This window comes from Diadema antillarum, unplaced genomic scaffold (assembly GCF_040938485.1).
Source record: "Diadema antillarum isolate AM-2024a unplaced genomic scaffold, OU_Dant_1.0 scf00000109, whole genome shotgun sequence".
Taxonomy (NCBI): Eukaryota; Metazoa; Echinodermata; class Echinoidea; order Diadematoida; family Diadematidae; genus Diadema; species Diadema antillarum.
The window spans coordinates 1,274,256-1,296,376 of NW_027270998.1; the positions used below are offsets into that span (position 1 = coordinate 1,274,256).

A 22,121-nucleotide genomic window follows, 5' to 3' on the forward strand; every position below is an offset into this window, starting at 1 on the left:
ATCTTTTTTTGAAATTTGACTGAAATCGGACGGAAAATAAGGAAGTTATGATATTTTGAAGTTTTGCTAATTTCTGCAAAACAGTTTTTGGATATGAATATGTAAATGAGTGAGCTAGCCATGTCATAACCTCACAATTTTTTAATTGATCGTGTACAAGAAATGACGAAAACTCAATGTTTTTGTCATTGAAGTCTGAAACATGATGTTATTCCTTCATAACTTCAGAATAGTGATCAGTTAGATCCATGAGGATTATGAGCCTCGGGCATACTTATTGCGTTTGAATGAAAAAACTGGAAATTTTAAAATTTTATGCACATAGGCCTAATATAATAGTCAGTTGTGAGGGGATGACATGCTCACTTTGTCATTTGCATAGTGATACTGACCGTTCAAGAACTGTTTCCCGAAAAAAAAACAGCAAAACTTCAAAATGTCATATAATAGCTTCTTTACTTTTTATCCGATTTCGATCAAAATTATATCATTGAACTCGTAATATCTTATTCTTTCTTTTCAGACGAACTTATATTAGGACTGGATTTCCCCTTTAAGGGATGTGAGACATTAATATGGCCACTAAACTGGCACCTATATATCTAAAAATGTCTATTTATGAATCGATGAATGACTGACAAATCGTACTTTGTGCTATAATAGGGGTTTTGGTTTTGGTTTTGGTCTGGTTTGGTTTGGTTTGGTTTCTTTAGGCTCTATTCAAACAAATATACATTCAGCATAAAAAAAAAGCCAAATAAAATAACACGTAATATAACCGGACCTATACGACAGAAGTAAATAAGCATAATAAATCTATATTGTGCAAACAAGGCATAAAACAAAATATTATAAGTGTATAAAACAGGCATACAGCTATCAAACCTATACTTCCAAAATGATGAATATTTGACCTCATTTGACCTTTGACCTACTTACGTGACCTCTGACCCAAAGTATACTTGAGGCGCCAAGTTTCTACGATTCCGTTACGATCCATTTTTTTTTTTTTTTTTTTACTATAGCGAGCTTCTTATGCGGTTGCAAAATTATTTAGCTTTTTGTAAGCGTTAATCCTATGGACTGACAGACAGCGGTTCAGTGATTGCACTTTTCCCGCATTTTATAGGTAATACACTAGACAGAAAGATCCGTCTGTCCGGAGGAGTCTTTTTATTTTATTTTATTTATTTATTTATTTATTTATTTTGACGTTATCGCTCTTCTCCGGAGGAGGGGATCCGTGAAGCCAGACGCAGTCTCCGCGGAACATAATTATCCCCGACGACCTGATACAGACCGATCTTGCGGTCACTTATAGGCCTGTACACATGACATGCACATAACGCGATACAATTAATTCCGGCAAAGAGGTAAAATGGCACAATGATGGATGAATGAATATTCCACGAGACAGCGAATTTTAGAGAAGGAAAGAGAGATAGATAGCATAGAAGGAGAGTGAGAAGTTCGCGAGTCCGATATTTTTAGAGAACGAGATGATGTAGAGCGAGTTTACACCTTCTTCTTCTTCTTCTTCTTCTTCTTCCAGTCTGGTACAGTCCGCCTCTGGCGTATTATCGTACCTTGTGCTTGTCAAGTGCTGGGTGTACAGTGTGCAGGTAAAAATTGAAAGTAAAAGAAAAGAGTGAAATGCCAGAAAATAGACACTTGGATAGGCTATTGCATATAATGAAGCTAGATTCAAAAGTTTATCATTTTGAGTTGAAACGTAAAAATGATTGATATCTCAGTTTGTGAAAAATGCAGATACATTGTATACTGCGTTTTCTCCATTGGGGCAGCCACGATATCAGCCTCAATCGTCAACTTATACACCAAGTACCTATACATTCTCTCTACACCGAGTACCTTGTGTCAACATTTTTTTCCGCCTTGAACTGAGACTATTATTATTTGCCGAGTGTTGTTCGTGTACGCGGCGCGGTCTGCATATCGCTAAATTGCTGCAAAATGACGTCTGCTGAGATAAACGTTTCTAATCTTGATCTGTATGAACTGCTCGACCTTCTACCAGATGCTACTGAACAAGCGGCAAGTATCATACTGATATGTAAATACACATTCTTGTCATGGTTTCGAATAAATTCGCTAACAATTGTAGCCAAATCGTCAACATAATAGTCCCATATATTGAGTTCTGTGTGCTTGTTATGACAGTCCTCATGCATTTATTCTAAATTCTCCATCATCAACTGCCTGGGCCGTATTCTGAGAGCTAATTAAGTGTCTGATTAGCACTTAATTACCGAATTAGTATTCTGAGAGCGTGATTAAGTAGGGGGTATATTAACCCCGGGACGCTCCGTATACACAGTTACACACTGTGGCACTGCGTGTTGGGGCTGGTCGCAGTTAGGGGTATATTAACTACCATCATACATAGCAACAAGCGTTTTGGCGGGAAGGACCTACGCGTTTGCGCGTGTCAATGCGCGTGCACCTCTGAGAGGACTTAATCACAGAGTTAATTACGAATCGGTATTCTGAGGGTGTAATTAAGTATGAAAGTTAATGGAAAACTTAATGATACCAAAGAGTGTCATTAACTACTCCGATATCACACATTACATTGTGTTTTCTCTACCACAACGATGCTTACCGTCTTCGGTAACCGATGAGCGGTTGAATCTTGTTATCATGGTATCCGTAGAATTCAGAGAAAAAAAGAAATATAGCCGATCTTCGAGGAATTTTGTCATTTTATGTGAGCAAAGAGGTTGAGATCTTCGCGTGCGTAGGTGAGTGGTTGTAATCAAATACCGGAGTGTACGCACGGAGCTCTTGGTGTAATTACAGGGGGCGTGCAGGAGCGCGCATTGAGGGCATATTTGCGCGTGTAATCATCATTTTGGCCTTTAACAACGCGTCTGATTGGATGGAATAACAATTAACCCAAGATGGGAGGGACCTAAGATAATTACAGGGGACTTAATCATACCTTAATTACGTCCTCAGAATACCGATTTTGCCCATGATTATTCAGGGCCTATTAACTTCACGACTTAATCACGAAGTTAATTACAGACTTAATCACGACCTCAGAATACCACCCCTGGTAATTTGAATTTACACGTGCACGTGGTAGGAGTGGTAAAGTCTTATTACTATTTGAATACACGTGTAGATCTAGCTCTAGTTAATATACTGGTAAACTAAATGGGATGTACAACTACAAATTTACCACAGTATGGTCTATCTAGAACTTAGAAGTAGAACCCTGCCCCTGGTGCATATTGCCATTATTGGTTCTGCCTCTGGTTGGCTCGTGTTCTAGATCTACTTCTATTTAACAAAACCAAAAGTATCTAACGTTAGACCTCCTAAATTATCTACAGTAATATAATGTACATTTTAGTCGATCATGTATATAAAGTAGAACTAAGTTAAGGGACATTTTAAGTTTTATTTGATGATAAAAAATAAATAATGATGACTAGTAGGTGGGATGGGATAGGCCTATCTAAACTTTTATATTTTCTCCTGACATCATTAAATCAACAAACAGTCTGTGATGTCTATTAAAGTATGTAGATCTAATATAACTTCCAGTACTCTAATTCATTATAATAATAGTAGATCTATGAATTGAACCTCGGCGCTCACAACTACAGTTACAAGATTCTGATGTAGAACCTGTGATTTGATTTGATTTATTGTTCATTAAGGAAATTCGGTTTTCACATGCCATGGTTTATGTGAACTTGTTCAATACATTCATAACCATAATGACAATCTGGAAATTAATTCTCGCAATTTCCATATGTTTAAAAAAAAAGGCTCATTCTGAAGACATTTTCTTTTACGCAGCTTCTTCACCTTCCGAAATCACATTGTTTTTAGCAGTTGATCGATATTCAGCCATATTAATGATGAATATCCTGATGGGGCAAGGAGAAATCAAAATATTTTTTCTTTGATTTAATTCATCAATATATTTTGAATTCATCGTATATCTTGAGTAAACCTATACAATAGTACATTTTTAGGCCATTAGTCAAGACCTAATTGTTTTGATTTAAATATTGATAGGGCCTATTTGCTGATATGCACAATGTTATATTTTGCTTTTGTCACCTTATTTTGCTTTCAAACAGATAAAGAAAGCATACAGGAAGAAGGCACTCAAATGTCATCCTGATAAAAATCCTGATAACCCTCAAGCAGGTAAGCGTTAGCTAATGGTTCTGACTCTCAGTCATGAGATTGCAGATTAGATTTGACTAATTTCTAGTTGATATACTTGGAATCTTGATCACATAATCCTCTCAGTGAAAAGACCGATTTATCTTTGGTGAAGAGACAGATTTACCATAAGGGAAGACATGTCTTATTCATTCGTTGTTATTTTCCACACACTGAGGAAGTGTACTGTAAAATTAGGAATGTTCGTGTGCATTTTAATTTCGCGAGAGCCAAGATTCGCGAATGCACATGAAAGTTCTTGTCTACACAAATGTTAGAGGTAACTCGTGAAAATTTCATGCTGCGAAAAAGGTCGTCGGCTCCAATTCACGAAAATATCATGCCACGAATATATCATGTTTTACAGTATGTATTATATGTTTCTCATTGGCAAAGTCAGAGAGTTTGGAAGATCTGCTCTGTTAGTGCTTGTTGTGCAACATATACTGTACTTGTGAGAAAGTTCAAAGACCTTTTAATATTGAGATTGTCAACAGTGAGTTGGTGTAGTACTCATAATCACATCCTAATTTTGAGCGAGATGCACTGTAATTATAATTTTACAGGTACTGGTAAAGTGTATCTACCTATGGATAAAAGTGATTTACAGAGTATGTTTTTGTGTGTTTAAATCTGTTCATCAGGTAACTATGCTACTACACCTGCTCTTTTTCCAGGATTGTGTCATTTCATTAGTCATAGATGCAATCACTCACACATTTGTTTGTAAAGGAATAGCCTGCATCACAATCCCCTTAACAATTATTTTCAGTCATGCAATGTATTCAAAATTGTGGAAACATCCTGTAGACATCTTACTGTATGTCTTTTGTAATTGTTTTCGATAGAGATGAAAATGATGAAGCCAAAATTTACAAATATTGTTTTGCCTCTTTTTTTTTGTCTCTTGAATGAATGGAACTCTCATGTTGTCATGTCAGTGAATGTCTAATATACAATATTCCTCTCTCTTTCCTCATTAGCTGTAGAATGGGAGAAACTTGCCAAAGCTCTTGAGATTCTCACAGACCCTGAAGCCAAGGTGAGTAATCGTCTCATTTCAGAATAAGACTGCGACAGGATGATAATAGTGATGATGAAGACAATAACAATTACAAGTGCAATGATACAAATGATTACAGTCACATTCCTGATGACAGTGAGAGTGATAATGATTGTGATCAACTACACTGGACAGCAAAAGAAAGTACCTACTTCTGTCAAAGGCCGCACACAAAAATTCACCCCCTAGAAATAAAAACATTTTGTACACAGGTATGCTGCAATATCCACTAGTAATCACATACCCAATAGCAAGTGATTATCTTTATTACAAAGAAGAAAAAAAATGACATGCACAGCATCTTGATCACTGAATCAAAAGTCACAAAATGTAACAGAATGAGCCTAACAAGTTTTACGCAAAAATCAGTGTCACAGGACGAAAAAAGCAGTCACAAACATCAATTTTCAATAATGTGTATGTCCTCCCCGTGCCTGGACACATTCCAGGCATCTCTGACGCATGCTCTGGACAAGCTGTCTGGTGTAGTCCTGGGGAAGTTCTGTCCATTCCTCCTGCAGAGCTTGGATCAATGTTGGTTGTTTAAAAATGTTGTCCATTCAGTGGCCATTTTTGCGTTGTGGAAAATGCTTTTGTGTGGGGGAAAATGCTTTTGTGTGGGACTTTTGATTCAGTGACCAAGATGCTGTGCATGTCAAGTTCTTTGTTATGAAGACATTCACTTGCTTATGTGCATGTGATTAGTAAGGGGCATTGTAGCACACCTGTGTACAAAACATGTTTATTTCTAGGGCGTGAATTTTTGTGTGCGGCCTTTGACAGAAGTGGGTACTTTCTTTTGCTGTCCAGTGTATTACCTTAATTTCATTTTAATTGTAAGTATGTCCTCTCATCACTTTAGTTCATAGAAAGTTGTTGGAAATGTGGCAGACAGAGACTGGAGCTCCTGCTATCATTTTTTATAGTCTTATCATTCCTGTCACCACATTATTATCCACCTCATCTTCTGTGTTGTGTAACAGAAACAACAGAAAAAATATAATGTATATAAACTGCATTATGACTGTTATATACAGTATTTTTATGTGTGAATGTCGCAATTTAACCACTGTATTTGATAGATGGATACAGATATACAAATCATCATATTGAAGGTACTGGTAGGAGGTGTTCAGTAATCCTCATTTGCAGGTCTCAATGATCTTTACTTTACCTAAAGATAGCACAACACTAAATGAGTAATGATATGTTTGGTTTGGGTTTTTTTTTTCAGTTTTCAGGGAACGCAAAAAATTAAGTCAATGATAACCAGAAGGATATGACCCTACACAGGTGACTGGTGCTGTTTGCCCTTCTGCATGTGAACATGCATCCTACTACTTCCGATCATCTCTTTTGGTAGGAGATTTAAAAAACAACAAAACAAGAAGATATCTCTTATTTTTATATTTTCAGGCAGCATATGACAAGGTTCTGAAGGCAAGAAAAGCAGCTGAACTGAGGAATAGAGCGCTTGAGAGTAAGAGGAAGAAGATAAAAGAAGGTAAGTAATTAAGATAATGATGAAGGGTATGTTTTCTTTTGTAACAGCATCAAGATTCAAGCTAGACAGTAGAGTTAAGATCATTGCATATTTCCCTCACTGATTATATGTGAAAGAGCACATTTCCAGTTCTCACCCAGTTTTTCACACACAGAAACAACATGCCATACTGTCAATTGTGTCACCAAATTTTTATGAAAAGATGACTAAGCAGTACTTTTTATGCAATGCATAAATTTTGACACTGGTTTTTAGGATCTTTTTATTACATAAGAGGTGAGTATGCAAGTTTTCTTATTGTGCTACTGTCTTATTGTGGAGTATCTTAAAAATGAGAAAGGTGTTGAAAACATATTTCATGCAGTGTTTTCAAGAAGCTGTAATTTTCAACAGAGGGTAATTGCTGTGTCAAAGAATATCCATGTGCAGTTACAAGAATGTAAATGGGGAGTGCCAGAAACAATAATGGCTATTTGTTTTGGCATATAGATAACAATTATCAGGTCAGATAAGTGCCACCCATTTTGCATATATATGTCTGTCTTGTTTTTCCCGTGAACGTCATGAATTTAATTCCATCTGTAGCTTTCTTCTTGATTAAAACTTCTATATGGAAACTGTCATACCTGTTACGTTTATGAATAATTTGTAATGCGTGTGTGACCACTAAGCTCAAAACCCACAAGTAGGCCAAAATGAATTCCCACTTGTTATAGTATGAAAGAGTAAGCTCATAATAGTATGAAAGAGTAAGCTCTAAGGTTCAAAAGGATATGGCACTTGTTGAACTGGACCATCCTAGCCCATTCAAAAAGTGATTGAAAGAAGAGACAGTTAGGAGGTGTACATGTAGCTTCGTAGGAAAAGGAGAAAAGAGGATTTAAAGATTAGAGTCACTCAGGTGTGCTGTACAAAAGTACCAATGAAAAAAATCTGGTCCAGAAAAAAAAAAAAGTTAATATATCAAATTTGACTTTGTTTTAAGCTGCCATGTTTTGACAGTAGGTAGAGAAAAGATTACTATTCCAGGTAAGATAAACTTTAAAAATTTGAGTCAGTCAGCCCAAATGACATAGTTTGGTCCATTAGAGAATCCTAATCTGCGACTGTCTGTGGGTTTTGAGCTGGGCAGTCACATTTGATATAAACCCCAATGCTGCACATTCAATCGATATCTGTGAAGCCATGTTACACACATACCACCTTTCATTTCATATAACCCAGACCTAGAGTCAAGGGAAGCATCGTTTCGGCAAGAGCAAGGAAACACCATTGATGCTGCATGCCAGCTTGAGAGAGAGGTATGAAAATATAATGTTGATGTGTCTTTTTGCTTTCTAGATTTCCTCTTGGAGCAATGTATGGCAAATATATATGTGCACATGTAGTCTGTTTTTTGCTTTTCATTCTTTAACCTGAGAGAATATGTATTTTGAAAGAGATATTACATTTGTGAAATTTTTCAAAATATCAAAAGGCAAAATTTGCAGAAATTTTTACTTTGAACTGTTAAAGATGAGTCCTGAGAATACTTGGGCAGGTGTCTGTAGGAAACGCGTGTTATAGCAAAATCAGTCCGTCCTCAACAGGTTGAACACAAAAACTAGGTAAAAGTTTCTTGACATTCCTGACTGTCTGTGTATCAGATGTCCTCACGTTTCTCCCAAACCAGTAAATCGAGGTTATATGTTCATATCTACATGAATATGTCAAAACCATATAATTGACTTAAAGAAGTGTTTTGTTTTGTTTTGTTTTTTACTATTTTGAATTGGAAAGGATGGGCCTTATTGGGTACACTTTAGACTGTATAATTCTGTTCCTCCCTTGAAAATATTTTTTTTATACTACCTATGCCTTCTTTTGATAAAGAAATGTCAGGCCAATTAAAAATTTATATGCTAGAATGATTAAGAATTTCAGATGGTTGAAATCTTTTGATCGCATTCCTGAAAGATTCTGAGGCTGAGAGAAGAAGGCTCAAGGACATTAAAGAAGGAGCAGGAACTTCTAAAAACTGAGTTGCTGCAGGCTTCAGCAGCAAGTGAAGGTGTGTACTATGATGATTGTAATGATTACAATTCTGCTGCTATTGATGTGTGATTATTGCATTGATGATTGGAAAAGAAAACATTTTTGGGATAATTGTGGCAATGATGATTCAACTCAATGAATGAGAAATTGGCAATAGCAGGGTTCCTGCGGTCATGGTAAGCGTGGAAACGTCATGGAATTAAACAATTTTGAAAATGTTTTTCCAGACCTGGAATAGCTATGAAAAATGCATGATCAAAAATATATCATGGAAAAGTCATGGAAATTTATAGATTTTTATATTTTTTGCCTTTTAGTGATCTTCTTTTATGCAGTGTTATTTCCTTCTGAGGAAAACATTTCATCAAAAAGAATCACACCAACTCGTCTGCCACATACAGTGTTCATGTGGTATGCACATCGACATTTTACATGAACATTATTTATCCAATAGCAATTTCAATTGATTCAACACTGCCCACATAGGTTATTTTGAAGTTACTGTCTGAAAAAGGGTCGTGGATTTCTAAAATTTACATGGAAAACTCGTGGAATTTAATTTTGTAAAAGATTAAGTTCTGCACGTGTACATGTATATATGGGGATTTGAAAGTCTCATAAGTAATTAGACCACTAGGTAATGAATTAGTCATAGTGCTGAGTATTTGTGATAATCATTGTTCATCATTGCCATGGTGAAACAATAGAATGATAGATACTTATAATAATGATTAAAACCATAGTATTCATCACTATCGTTATCTTCATTGCCGTATTGGAATAACAGAAGATCGCATACAGGAGTAGTAATTTTGTGCAATTCCTTAATTGAACGTGAACATGATGAAAGTGAAAAAGGAGATGTAGTGTCCTGTTTTGTTTTTACTCACAATCTGCAGTCTAATAGTAGTGTTTTGCAAAGAAGAATGCTATTTCCAAATTTATGAGCGATTCAATGGACCATTAAAATGGGGGTAAAAATAGTCATATACTGTAAAAGTGGGTATTGTCACCCAACTAATTTTTCGTGCTTGACCGGTTGAGAAGAGTTTTGCGTGTTTTTAATTCCGCGTAATCAAGACATAAACTACGGGAACACATGACAAGCAAAAATATTTGCGTGCTTTTATTTTCGAGCTAGTTCTGGTTGCGCGAAATGTGTAAAAATTTCAACACCTTGAAAGTTTTCACTTTTACAGTCCTTGTAATTGAAGTTCTCTAGCTTGAAAGTGTGTGTTATCATCATAAATGATGTTTAATAGGGAAGGTCCAAAGTAATATTCATTATCTTGTACATTAATCATAATGAAGCTTTGTCTGTAATGTTTGTTTATAGATGCCCAAATGTAGTCCATTGCTAGACAGAGGCTTGCTTTACTCAGCAACAGTTGATGATGATATAAAAAGAACTCCAATGGGGGACTGGTAATTCAAAATGACAGAAGAAGATGTGAGAAAAAGCTAATAGTTCCAAACATTCAGAGGCAGAAACATCTTTGCCTGTGGATCCATTAGTACACCTTCTTGATAAAATCCAAAAGGTGAATTTGCTGTATCCCAATCACTTGTTTTTACCACAGAAGAGTCTCCGAAGTTGAAAGTTAAGTGGAAGAGCAAGAAGGAAGATGCCCAGAATGGTGGATACTCCTATGAATTTTTGAAGAGGGCTTTCGATAAGGTGAGTCCTGTATTTGCACTGAATGGCCCGAATTCATGAAGGTGGTACAATTGAAACCATGGTTTAAACCATGGACAATTTGTATGGGTTACATGGCCTATTTCTTTACGAAATCAGTCATTTCGTCGACGAAATGACCATTTCGTTGATGAAATGTTCATTTCGTTAATGAAATGGTCATTTCGTTGACAAAATGTTGTCATTTTGGTCATTTTGTTACGAAATGATCATTCCTTCAACAAAATGACTGATTTCGTAACGAAATAGGCCATGTGACACTTGGCGCTCCATACAAATTGTCCATGGTTTAAACCTTTGTGAATTCGGGCCAATGTGTTCCTATAACTGTAAAACCAGAAATATTTGCTTCATGAAATTTCACAAATTGGAGCCAACGGCCTCTTTCGCGGCATGAAATTGTTGCGAATAGCCACTGGCATTTAATGCATTGCTTAGACAAGAACTTTCATGTGCATTTTAATATCATGAATCTTTGCTCCTTGGAAAATTCAAGAAAATTTCATGCACATGAAAATTTCTGGTTTTACAGTAACATTCAAACCCACTGAACAGAAACACATAAGCAAAGACATGGTTCCCCTTATAAAGTTAATCAATTACATTCTGATATTGAGATGTGATTTAAATGGAGAATTAGCTATCACCAAGGTTACTTGAGCTCTTGCAAGGTCTAAGGAATGAAAGGAAGAACATAGATCATAATATGTAGGAAGGGTCAGTATACAAAAAGAAAAGCAGCATCCTGTGAATAATCACGTGAGTTTAGATACCAGTAGTATTTTTTGCCATGAAGAATGTTGTTGTAGATTCTGATATTTCAGCAATAGAAATAATGATATTGGCCTTGAGAGTCTTTTGTATGTGTGTGTGTGGGGGGGGGGGGGGGGTACCAAGGTCATGAGTATTTTTGTTTTTGTTGTATGTAGTTCATTTATTTTTGATACTTTTTCATGATGAAAAAAAAAATCTTAAGAAAATACAGTAATCATGAAAAACACAATTTCATATTGTGAGTGCATTATACTGTTACAATCTCAAGTAGAAGATGGTGGGGGTAATTAATAGCACACTTGTCACTTCGGTAACACCTAAACAAAAATATAATGCTGCGTCATCACCAAAAATCTAGGAGGATATGAAACACTAACTTAAACTTTATATCTTGAATGACATGTGTGTGATCTCTCTCCAGAACCTTTTCTTCCATATGGATTTCTTTGAATGTACTCACGAATGCATTAGTTTGCATATGCACATATTCATGACCATATGTAAATGAAGTATACAGTAATGCATTCAAAGACATCATTTTTCAAATTAAATTGTGAGTCCTCGTCATATTTGTTCATTTATTTCATGAAAATGGGGGTAGTCAGCCATTTCCATCCAAGTGGCAGCTCTGTGAACATAAAAACAAAATGAGGCACTTTCAAACAAACAGGGTGGTTACTGTGACTTGAAGACCTACAAATAATAATACAAGATCATATGAAGTGATGATGTACCCATCCTAGGGATAACATGATATTTCTATTTCATTTTCCTCTTTTATTCAAATAGTATGGCAAGGTGACTAACATAATCATATCCTCTAAACGCAATGGAAGTGCGATAGTGGAATTTTCAACAGTTCATGCAGCGGTGAGTTTAGATATTTGTTTCTTTCATGTAACTGCTGTAAGTTTGAATTATATCATTTCTCTTCTCTCAGTTCTCAGCTGTAGTAAATAATGTGAGTAAAGAACCAAACCAGAACGATCCGTGCCGGCTTATTATGTCTGCATAGCTGAACTCTTCACAGGCATTATACGAACTGCACTTCATCTATTAGTCTATATTGTAATGTAAATAGCACAGTCTGCAAGAATCTTCAGCCTATTGAAGGAGGCAGACTTAATCAGAAGAAGAAGAAGAAGAACTCGAGTGAGCACTAGACCCGCGAGTCTCTGGCTATGACTTGACACCACAATTGAGAAGAAGGAGAATAGCAAGTGACTACAGAGCTGACCAATTCTACACTGAACTTCTGTAGGATAAATTGTTCCAATTTTTAAATTTATGAACGTCTAGGAGACAATATATTGATTATATCATACATTTGCGTGACAAGTGTGTCAAACTTGGAATAGGAGGTTTTTCATATGCATGAGCAGTGAATGGTGAAAGTGTCTCCTTGTTTTTATTTTCAAGTGTAAGTGGTGGAAGAGAAATATGTCAGTGTAAGTATTTTGATGGTTTATTGTGCTATAGAAGTAAACACTTATTATTATTATTATTATTATTATTATTATTATTATTATTATTATTATTATTATCATCATCATCTTTATTATTATTATTTATTATTATTATTATTATTATTATTATTATTATTATTATTATTATTATTATTATTATTGTTATTATTATTATCATCATCATCATCATTATTATTATTATCATCATTATCATTTATATAATCAGGTGTGTTTCCTCTTATGTGTCAGGAGCTTGCAGTGTCAAACGAAGTTGGTCTTCAACACAATCCCCTAGTGCTGACATGGTTATCAGGAAAGCCAGAAACAACACGACCACCTGTTTCAAAGCCCAGTGTTCAGGTAGGTACATTTGAAACCTCTGGCTTAAAATGTGCATGTCTTGCATTGAAAGTATGGTTAACTTGAGCATTTATGCTAATGAAAAGCATTTAAAGGGGCCCTGAAATCCAAATGTATGTTGATTTGTGTTGATTTATGATACCCTCAACATCACTTTTGCAGTGAAACGAATATCTAGAAACATTCCATATATTTTTAACAATTTTTTCTTCTCTTTTTCTTCAGATTTCTTGGGAATGCCCACAAAAAATCCTTCCAAACCAATATTCCTCAGATGACCTCATCTGTCAATCATTTTTAAGTACTGAAATGTTTAACAAAAGACATTGGGATGCACCTTCCTTTCGACTCAGCAGAACTTGCATGTTCCCTTGCCATGTCTTTTGTTAGTCACATTATTATCACAGAAACATGCAAGTTATGCTGAGTTGAGGGGAAGGTGCATTCCAGTGTCTTTTGTTAAACATTTCAGTACTTTAGCAATGATTGACAGATGAGGTCATTTGAGAAATATTGGTTTGGAAGGATTTTTTGTTGGCGTTCCCAAGTAATCTGAAGAAAAAGAGAAGAAAAAATTGTTAAAAATATATGGAATGTTTCTAGATATTCGTTTCACCGCAAAAGTGATTTTGAGGGTATCATAAATCAACACAAATCAACATGCATTTGGATTTCAGGGCCCCTTTAAATGACTTTGGAAACCTTCCAGAAAGATATTGCTGTACCTTCATCATATTTCACAAGCACAGAGGTATCATTTGACACTTATGCAACATGATTTAGACAAGGAAATTGTTTAACCCTAACTAGGCCGGAGGGGAGGGCCTCCGAGGCCACCCCCTCAACGTTCCGCGCGATGTATCGCAATCGCAAAAAGCTATCACCGCGACGTTTCATGACTTTTTTCTTTCGAGTCTCCCGCATCTTTTGACACTAAATTTGCGACGCTCGGACGCGCGGTTCCAAAGTTACGCATAAATATATACATGCATGTCAGACCAAAAATTGCTCAAAAACGTGAATTCGTGTACAATTTCAATGCAAACTGTGCTTACAGGCAAATTTCATAAAAGCATGATTATTTTGGTGTTTTAGTGATTAAAATCAATGAATAACATATTTTCTTGTTCGGAGCGATGTCGCGGACAAATTTCATCGAAAAAACAATGAAAAACATAAAGTCGAAAAAGCAAAGAAATACATAAGAGATTCAAAAAACAATAAAATACTTTAGAATTTTTTCTGATATCGCAATTTATTTACAACATTTGCTAAGGACACTAAAAAGAATATTTACACAAAAAATGTGCCTGTTTTGAGCTTTATTTTGTGATTTATACCAAATAGTCTGTTTTCATGCATCATTATGCATAAATTAGCATAATTAAGCATAAATGATAATTTTTGTCTCGCCCACCGGAGGTGAAGGCGAGACTAAGGGATCCAAATGGCGTCCGTCCGTCGTCCGTCCGTCGTCCGTCCGTCGTCCGTCCGTCGTCCGTCCGTCGTCCGTCGTCCGTCACAAATGTTAAAGTTTACCTGCAAGACTCTCTTATGATGCATAACTTGGCAACTGTTACAGCAATGGCAGCCACACTTGGGTGATAGAAGCACTAGGGGTATCTTCATGTTATGGTGTTGTCAGAGGTCATGTGATGATGTCAAAGGTCATTTGAGGTCATATATTAAAGAGTATGTGCAAGACTCTTTTCTACGTTAAAGTTTACCTGCAAGACTCTCTTTTGACAAATAACTTCACATAAGTTGCTTGGATTACAACCTAACTTGGGTCATAGATGCACTGGGGGTACCTTCATGTTATGGTGCCGTTGGAGGTCACCGGATAAGGTCAAAGGTCATTTGAGGTCATACGTTAAAGTTTACTTGCAAGACTCTCTTATCACATGTAACTCGACACATGTTGCTACAATGGCAATCAAACTTGGGTGATGGATGCACTGGGGGTACCTTCATGTTATGGTGCCGTAAGAGGTCACATGATAAGGTCAAAGGTCATTTGAGGTCATACGTTAAAGTTTACTTGCAAGACTCTCTTATCACACGTAACTCAGCACATGTTGCTACAATGGCAATCAAACTTGGGTGATGGTAGATGTCTCTTGGGAAGTTGAAGGTAACCACAAGGTCAAAGGTTACAGACAGGGGTCAACGAACTTTTAGGGCCCAATGTTAAGTTTTTAGGGCGCATTTCGTTTATGGCTCATAACTTTTGATCCCTTTGTCCGTTTGTGACCAAACTTGGATGGAAGATGTCCCTTGGGGAGGTGAAGGTCGTCACAAGGTCAAAGGTCACAGACAGGGGTCAACAAACTTTTAGGGCCCAATGTTATGTTTTTAGGGCACGTTTTGATTGTGGCTCATAACTTTTGATCCCTATGTCCGTTTGTGACCAAACTTGGACAGTAGATGTCCCTTGGGGAGTTAAAGGTTATCACAAGGTCAAAGGTCACAGAAAGGGGTCAATAAATTTTTAGGGCCCGATGTTAAGTTTTTATGGCGCGTTTCGATTACGGCTCATTACTTTTGATCCCTTTGTCCGTTTGTGACCAAACTTGGATGGTAAATGTCCCTTAGGGTGTTCAAGGTCACCACAAGGTCAAAGGTCATAAGCAGGTCAATTAACTTCTGGGAGTTATAAAAAATATTAATTCCTTGTGCGCGAATGGGCGAGACACAATTTGGCGATTGCCTTGTTTGTAAAATTAACTTCGTGGTACTTTAGATTACATCATAGGCAATGTGTGTGCCAATTTTTGTCGCGATCGCGCAGTCGACGGCAGAGATCTATCAACTACCTAAATAGCCCGGCCTAGTTAGGGTTAAGACCACAATTTTGACTAGCAAATTACCCTTCTCTTATTTCTAGTTTAACTACTCCCATGCACTCACAAATGCGTTATGAACTTCTTGGAATTCGTGGTCTTTGATATCAGTCTATAATTTAGCTTATTTTTTTCTCCCCATTCACTTGATCTATTTGTTCAACCATCACCCCATGACATAATTTTTATGCCTCCGCCACAAAGTGGTGCCGGAGGCATTATGTTTTCGGGTTGTCCGTCCGTCCATACGTCCGTCCGCTTTCGTTTACGCGATAACTTGAGTAATGTTTACTGGAATTTTACCAAACTTGGTCCAAGTATGAAGTATGATGGGGCAATTAGTTAATTAGATTTTGGGTGAAATCGGCTAAAGGTCAAAGGTCAAGGTCAAATCATGAAATTGTAACCGTTTACGCGATAACTCAAGACTGGATGGAGCAAATTTCACCAAACTTTGTTGGAGGATGATGTATGATGGGACAATTACTTGATTAGTTTTTCAGTGAAATCGGACAGAGGTCAAAGGTCAAAGATCAAGGTCAAATCCTAAAATTTATCTATTTACGTGATAACTCAAAACTGGACGAAGCAGCTTTCACCAAACTTGGTCCAAGGATGATGTATGATGGGACAATTAGTTGAGTAGATTTTAGTGACATTGGCAAAAGGTCAAAAGGTCAAGGTCAAATGCTACAAATGTTGCAATTTCCCCATATCTATGTAATGCCCGAAGGTATTTTCTTGAAACTTGGTGTGGACATGTACTACTGCGTAAAGATTCTCCAGAGAGAGTTTTATGTCATAAGGTCAAAGGTCAAAAGGTCAAAGGTTAGGTGAAAATGTTGCAGTATCACTTTTCTCGCAAATGGTTCAATGTATTTTCATGGAACTTGGTACATACGCATGTACTGTCTGGCAGGGATTCTCTAGGGAATTTAGGGGTCATGGGTCAATATTCAGGGGTCAAAGGTCAAGGTCAACTCCTCAAAATTTTACTATTTCCCTCATATACTAGTATATGAAATGTTTGCATTATTATTTTCAAAACTTAGTACATGCATTGCCTAATGGAGATTCTCCAGGAAATTTCCAGCCAGAAGGTCAAAGGTCAAAGGGTAAGGGTCAAAGGCCAGGTTTCAATGCACTCCCCCCCAAAAAAAAACAAAAAAAAAAAAAACTATTTTGTACCGTTATCACACTCTTTCTTCATACCTTTGAAATTACTCAATGCATAAACTTCCCAAAAATTCCCCAAATATGTATACCTGCACTCTTAGAAAATTATGGCAAACCCAGTTCAAGACATTTCTGACAAACCTGTCATTTCAGTATTTTGCCAGTTATGTGAAAATGTCATGGATCACACATTGTGAAGACATTGTACTATACGCCTATTGGGAGAATCATGCATTATGGTGGAGGCATCAGTCGCCATAGCAACATTTCTAGTTCTTTGCTGGAACTATATCAATATTTTAAATGTTTCATTCATGTAAGATATTTCCTTTTTCTTTTTCTCCATGTAAATTGCTGTATACGCTGTTATTTTCGCGTACAGATATTTTTGCGAATGAGGTCATGGACATTTTCACGAAATGTTGTTTTCGCGAACTGATGCCGACGGTAACGTAAATGCGCTATTACCCTAGCGCATGGAGACATTTTCGCGTCTTGTTAAATTCGCGATCCAACTGAGATTTGCAAAATTCACGAAAATAAAACCCTCACGAAAATAACAGCTTATACAGTACAACAAGATAGATTATTGTGCCATACTTACGATAACCCACAGTATCCCTGAAGTATTGTGCATTAAGTATAGTTTATTAGGACTGTTGCATGGCCGGCACCACGTTTTCAAAAGTGGGGCGGGGGCATTTCCGGCTTCATAGCTAACAAGGAAAAAAAAGGCCTTCTGCACAACTTCTGATTTCTGGTGCCACTTCCGGGTTTCTTCAGCGGACAAGCAAAAAACAAAAAAGGGGGGGGGTTGTCTTCAGCGCAAAAGCAAAGGCCTTATCACGCTCATTCTATTTTTAGCTCACCTGAGCCAAAGGCTCAAGTGAGCTATTGCGATCGCCCTTCGTCCGGCGTCCGGCGTGCGTCGTGCGTCGTGCGTCGTCCGTCGTCCGTCGTCCGTCGTCCGTCGTCCGTCGTCCGTCGTCCGTCGTCCGTCGTGCGTCGTGCGTAAACTTTTTACATTTTCATCTTCTTCTTGAAAACCCCAAGACCGATTTTCATCAAACTTGGCAGGTAGCATCCCTAGGGGGTTAGGAACTCAATTTGTTAAAATGGGCACCATGACCCACCCAGGGGGCCCCCAGGGGGGCCCAAACCCCCCCAAATTAAGGAATCTTTAAAAATCTTCTTCTCTAGAACCAGAAGTGATAGAGCTAAGTTAATACTATGAGTTAGTTCATTGATGACTGTAGTTTCAAGTTTGTTCATGGCAGAATCAGGGATGCCCCCCTTGGGACCCAGGGGAGGGGGGTGGGGAGGGGTTCTAATGGGGCCTAAATTGTACATTTTCATCTTCTTCTTGAGAACCCCATGACCCATTTTCACCAAACTTGGCAGGTAGCATCCCTAGGGGGTTAGGAACTCAATTTGTTAAAATGGGCACCATGCCCCACCCAGGGGGCCCCCAGGGGACCCTCAGGGGGCCCAAATCCCCCCAAATTAAGGAATCTTTAAAAATCTTCTTCTCTAGAACCAGAAGTGATGGAGCTAAGTTAATACTATGAGTTAGTACATTGATGACTGCAGTTTCAAGTTTGTTCATGGCAGAATCAGGGGTGCCCCCCTTGGGACCCAGGGGAGGGAGGTGAGGAGGGGTCCTAATGGGGCCTAAATTGTACATTTTTATCTTCTTTTTTAGAACCCCATGACCCATTTTCACCAAACTTGGCAGGTAGCATCCCTAAGGGGTTAGGATCTCAATTTGTTAAAATGGGCACCATGTCCCACCCAGGGGGCCCCCAGGGGGGCCCAAACCCCCCAAATGAAGGAATCGTTAAAAATTTTCTCTAGAATCAGAAGTTATACAGCTAAGATAATACTATGAGTGAGTACATTAATGACTGTAGTTTCGAGTTTGTTCATAGGAGATCCAGGGGTGCCCCTCTTGGGGGCAGGGGTGGGGGGGGGGGGTTGGTTAGGAAGGTCCAAATGGGGGCCTGAATCGTACATTGTCATCTTCTTCCTGAAAACCTCATGATAGATTTTCGTCAAACTTGGCAGGTAGCATCCTTAGGGGGTCAGGATCTCAATTTATCAAAATGGGCACCATGCCCCACCCAGAGGGTCCCAGGGGGCCCCCAATTCCCCAAATTAAGGAATCTTTAAAAATTTGGGCCCTTATTGTACATTTTCATCTTCTACTTCAGAATGCCTGGTCAAATTTTGGTAGAGCTGTGAATAATTTAGATTAGTGACTGCGTGAAAGGTGAACTTGCGATACTCAGGTGAGCGCTAGACCCGCGGGTCTCTTGTTTCTAGTGCCACTTCCGGGGTAAAAAGAGTTCCCCCCCAACCTCCGTTCCTCTGGCCCTGTGTCGGAAATACATCAGTGTACTGTTAAGTCATATTACTCTTGTCTTTATTATGCTGCTGTGTTTACACCGAGCACGGTACGGGCAACGGGATGGGTTTTTGCTGTGGTACGCCAAAAGGGACCATGTCTGGTTCTGTTAAAAAGAATAAGTAATTCGGTACAAAATCACCTAAAATGTTATTCTTATGTCAAAATCAGGAGCAACAAAAAATTAACAGTAGAAGATTAATTTCTTAACAAAACTATCCACGGGGAAGTGATATTGTAATAGAACCAGACACGGTTCCTTTTGGTGCACCATAGCAAAAGTTCCTTTCCGTGACTCGTGCTGGATGTGGTGTAAACGTAGCTTTAACCTGTTGAAGTGAATGTTACCAAAAAAGTCACCAAAGTGTGGCTGTTCGGATAATAGCCTATGCACATAGCAAATTGCTAGATATATTTTTGCTATATATTCTTTCACGTATGTGTGTGTGTTCATTCACCTATAGAGTTGTCTCTATTCATTTACTTTTACATTGAAATATGCTAAAGTTCAGGTTTCTATGATATTCTTAACATATGTCAAATTTCAGTGAAATTGTTATTCTGTTTACTGTAAAACAAGGAATGTTCGCGTGCATTTTAATTTCGCGAATTTCGCGCGCACCAAGATTCGCGAAGTCAAAATGCCCGCGAAAGTTGTTGTCTACACTATATGCATTGAACGCCAGTGGCAATTCGCGAAAATTTCATGCCGCAAATATATAATGTTTTACAGTATTTAGTTTTTCTCTGCATAACAAAGTCAACTTTAGCATGGAGTGTACTTTCACTTTCAATACACAGCAAAATACAAAAACAAACACCCACCTCATATGTGTTTATATATAGAATATACTTACACATTCACACTTGAGTATGCACCTGTGATACCATGTAACATGCCACAAAGCATAAATAGGTTGGTGGTTTTCCTGTTTACATGTGAATGCCAACTTAGGTGGAAGATGGCGGCGACTTTGAGAGCGCCGTGCTGCGGAAGTTAATGGAGGCGGAGCAGAGGAAGCAGGAGAGACACGCAGACGAGCTTGACAAGGACATGGGTGATGGCCGTAGCTCGGCCTCCAGTGTGGAGCAGAATCGGGCAGGTTTCGCCAATTTCTGCCAAAGAGAAGATGACGACTTACTGGGCAAATGACACGGATTGTATAATGGTGGATATTATTACATGTGTGACTCTGGTAAATGTGTATATTTATTAAGAGCTGTAACCTGCACTCGGATCTTCCATGCCCCCTGAAGTCATTTTACTTGCAGGCTGGTTGAGTCTTGTAAGAGACTTGATGCAAGCGGCAGATATTATCTTTGCTTTCTTTCTCAGATGTCTTCATAGATTGAAATAGGTTTTAAAAAGGCCACTGCATATGAAAGCTGACATGTTTTTACAGCAGACGTGCTTTTGTCAAGAATCAGTGTGGGATACTGTGTATTCATGGTTGCTGTTGTGTATCAAGTTGCATAACTCTGATCGTGATGTTCTTACTTAACTTGGCTTGGTTTTTCTGAGGTACATATCACCTGACCTCCAACACGTGATTTTCAATGCCGAGTTTCAGACAAAAACATTCTAAGTGAGTAAATGCCAATGAAATCAACAAGGAAGTATTGTGTGATCATGAAGATGAAGATCTGTGAAAAGCTGTGTTTCGGACAAAAGAATTTTTGAATGAGTAAATGCCTGTGAAATCATCAAGGAAGTACTGTGTCTCTGATTGTGAAGATGAAGATCTGTGAAAAGTTGTGTTTCGGAAAAGAAGAATTTTTAATGAGTAAATGCTAGTGAGTTCAACAAGGAAGTACTGGGTAATTGCCTAAATAAGTGATGTCATGTGATTAGGAGATTTACAAGAAAAACTACAATAAAGTGATAAACTTTGGTGAGGTTGATCAGAGGTGAAGCTGCTTAGATCTCAATGATTAGGGAGAGAGTATGACTGATATTCCACCTCTGACTTCATGTGTTTGTTTGATTGTTTGTTTGTTTGTTTGTGTGGTTTCATTTTGTTATGAGTATCATATGTGGAGCTCTTGTGGTTTATTGGATAGGACTATGGACTGTTGATCCAAGGTCTGTTCTTCGAGTTCCGTGGCTGTGGTGGGTACAGGTGCTCCCAGGCAAGGCACTTCATCCTCTTTTGCCTAGTCCTTCCGGGGGAGACTCAAGGCTTTCAGTACGCTTGTTGCTTACTGATAAGCACTCACAACTTTCCTATCAACCACATCAAATGAATCATGATTTCTTTTCTGTTTTTTTAAGTGTACAAATGTTTACTCAGATATGCATGGAGGTGCTGAAAGAACAGGGTCTTGTCTGCAGTATTCACTTACTGTTGACCAAACACATAGAAGTGGTCATCTTGTCAAATCCAAATCCCGACCTGTAAATGTTATCATTCATTTTCTTTGGAAAGTGCACACTAGGATAATTTAAGTACAGAGTACTGGTACGTGATCTATTTTTATGCCTCCGCCACGAAGTGGTGCCGGAGGCATTATGTTTTCGGGTTGTCCGTCTGTCCGTCCTTCCGTCCGTCCGTCCGTCCTTCCGTCCGTCCGTAATGAATTTTGTGGACAAGGTAA

At 37.9% G+C, this 22,121-nt stretch overlaps 1 protein-coding gene across 1 annotated transcript; it reads left to right on the top strand.

Annotated features, from left to right (window-relative positions):
• The first annotated feature begins 1,927 nt into the window (after positions 1-1,927).
• LOC139719361 (dnaJ homolog subfamily C member 17-like) lies at positions 1,928-20,679 on the top strand. The gene is made up of 10 exons (XM_071630776.1): positions 1,928-2,055; positions 4,119-4,188; positions 5,190-5,248; positions 6,686-6,773; positions 7,998-8,074; positions 8,730-8,823; positions 10,388-10,485; positions 12,067-12,147; positions 12,993-13,103; positions 20,482-20,679. The coding sequence occupies exons 1-10, from the start codon at positions 1,975-1,977 to the stop codon at positions 20,677-20,679; spliced, it is 957 nt and encodes a 318-aa protein (XP_071486877.1). The 5' UTR covers positions 1,928-1,974.
• The last annotated feature ends 1,442 nt before the right edge of the window (positions 20,680-22,121 follow it).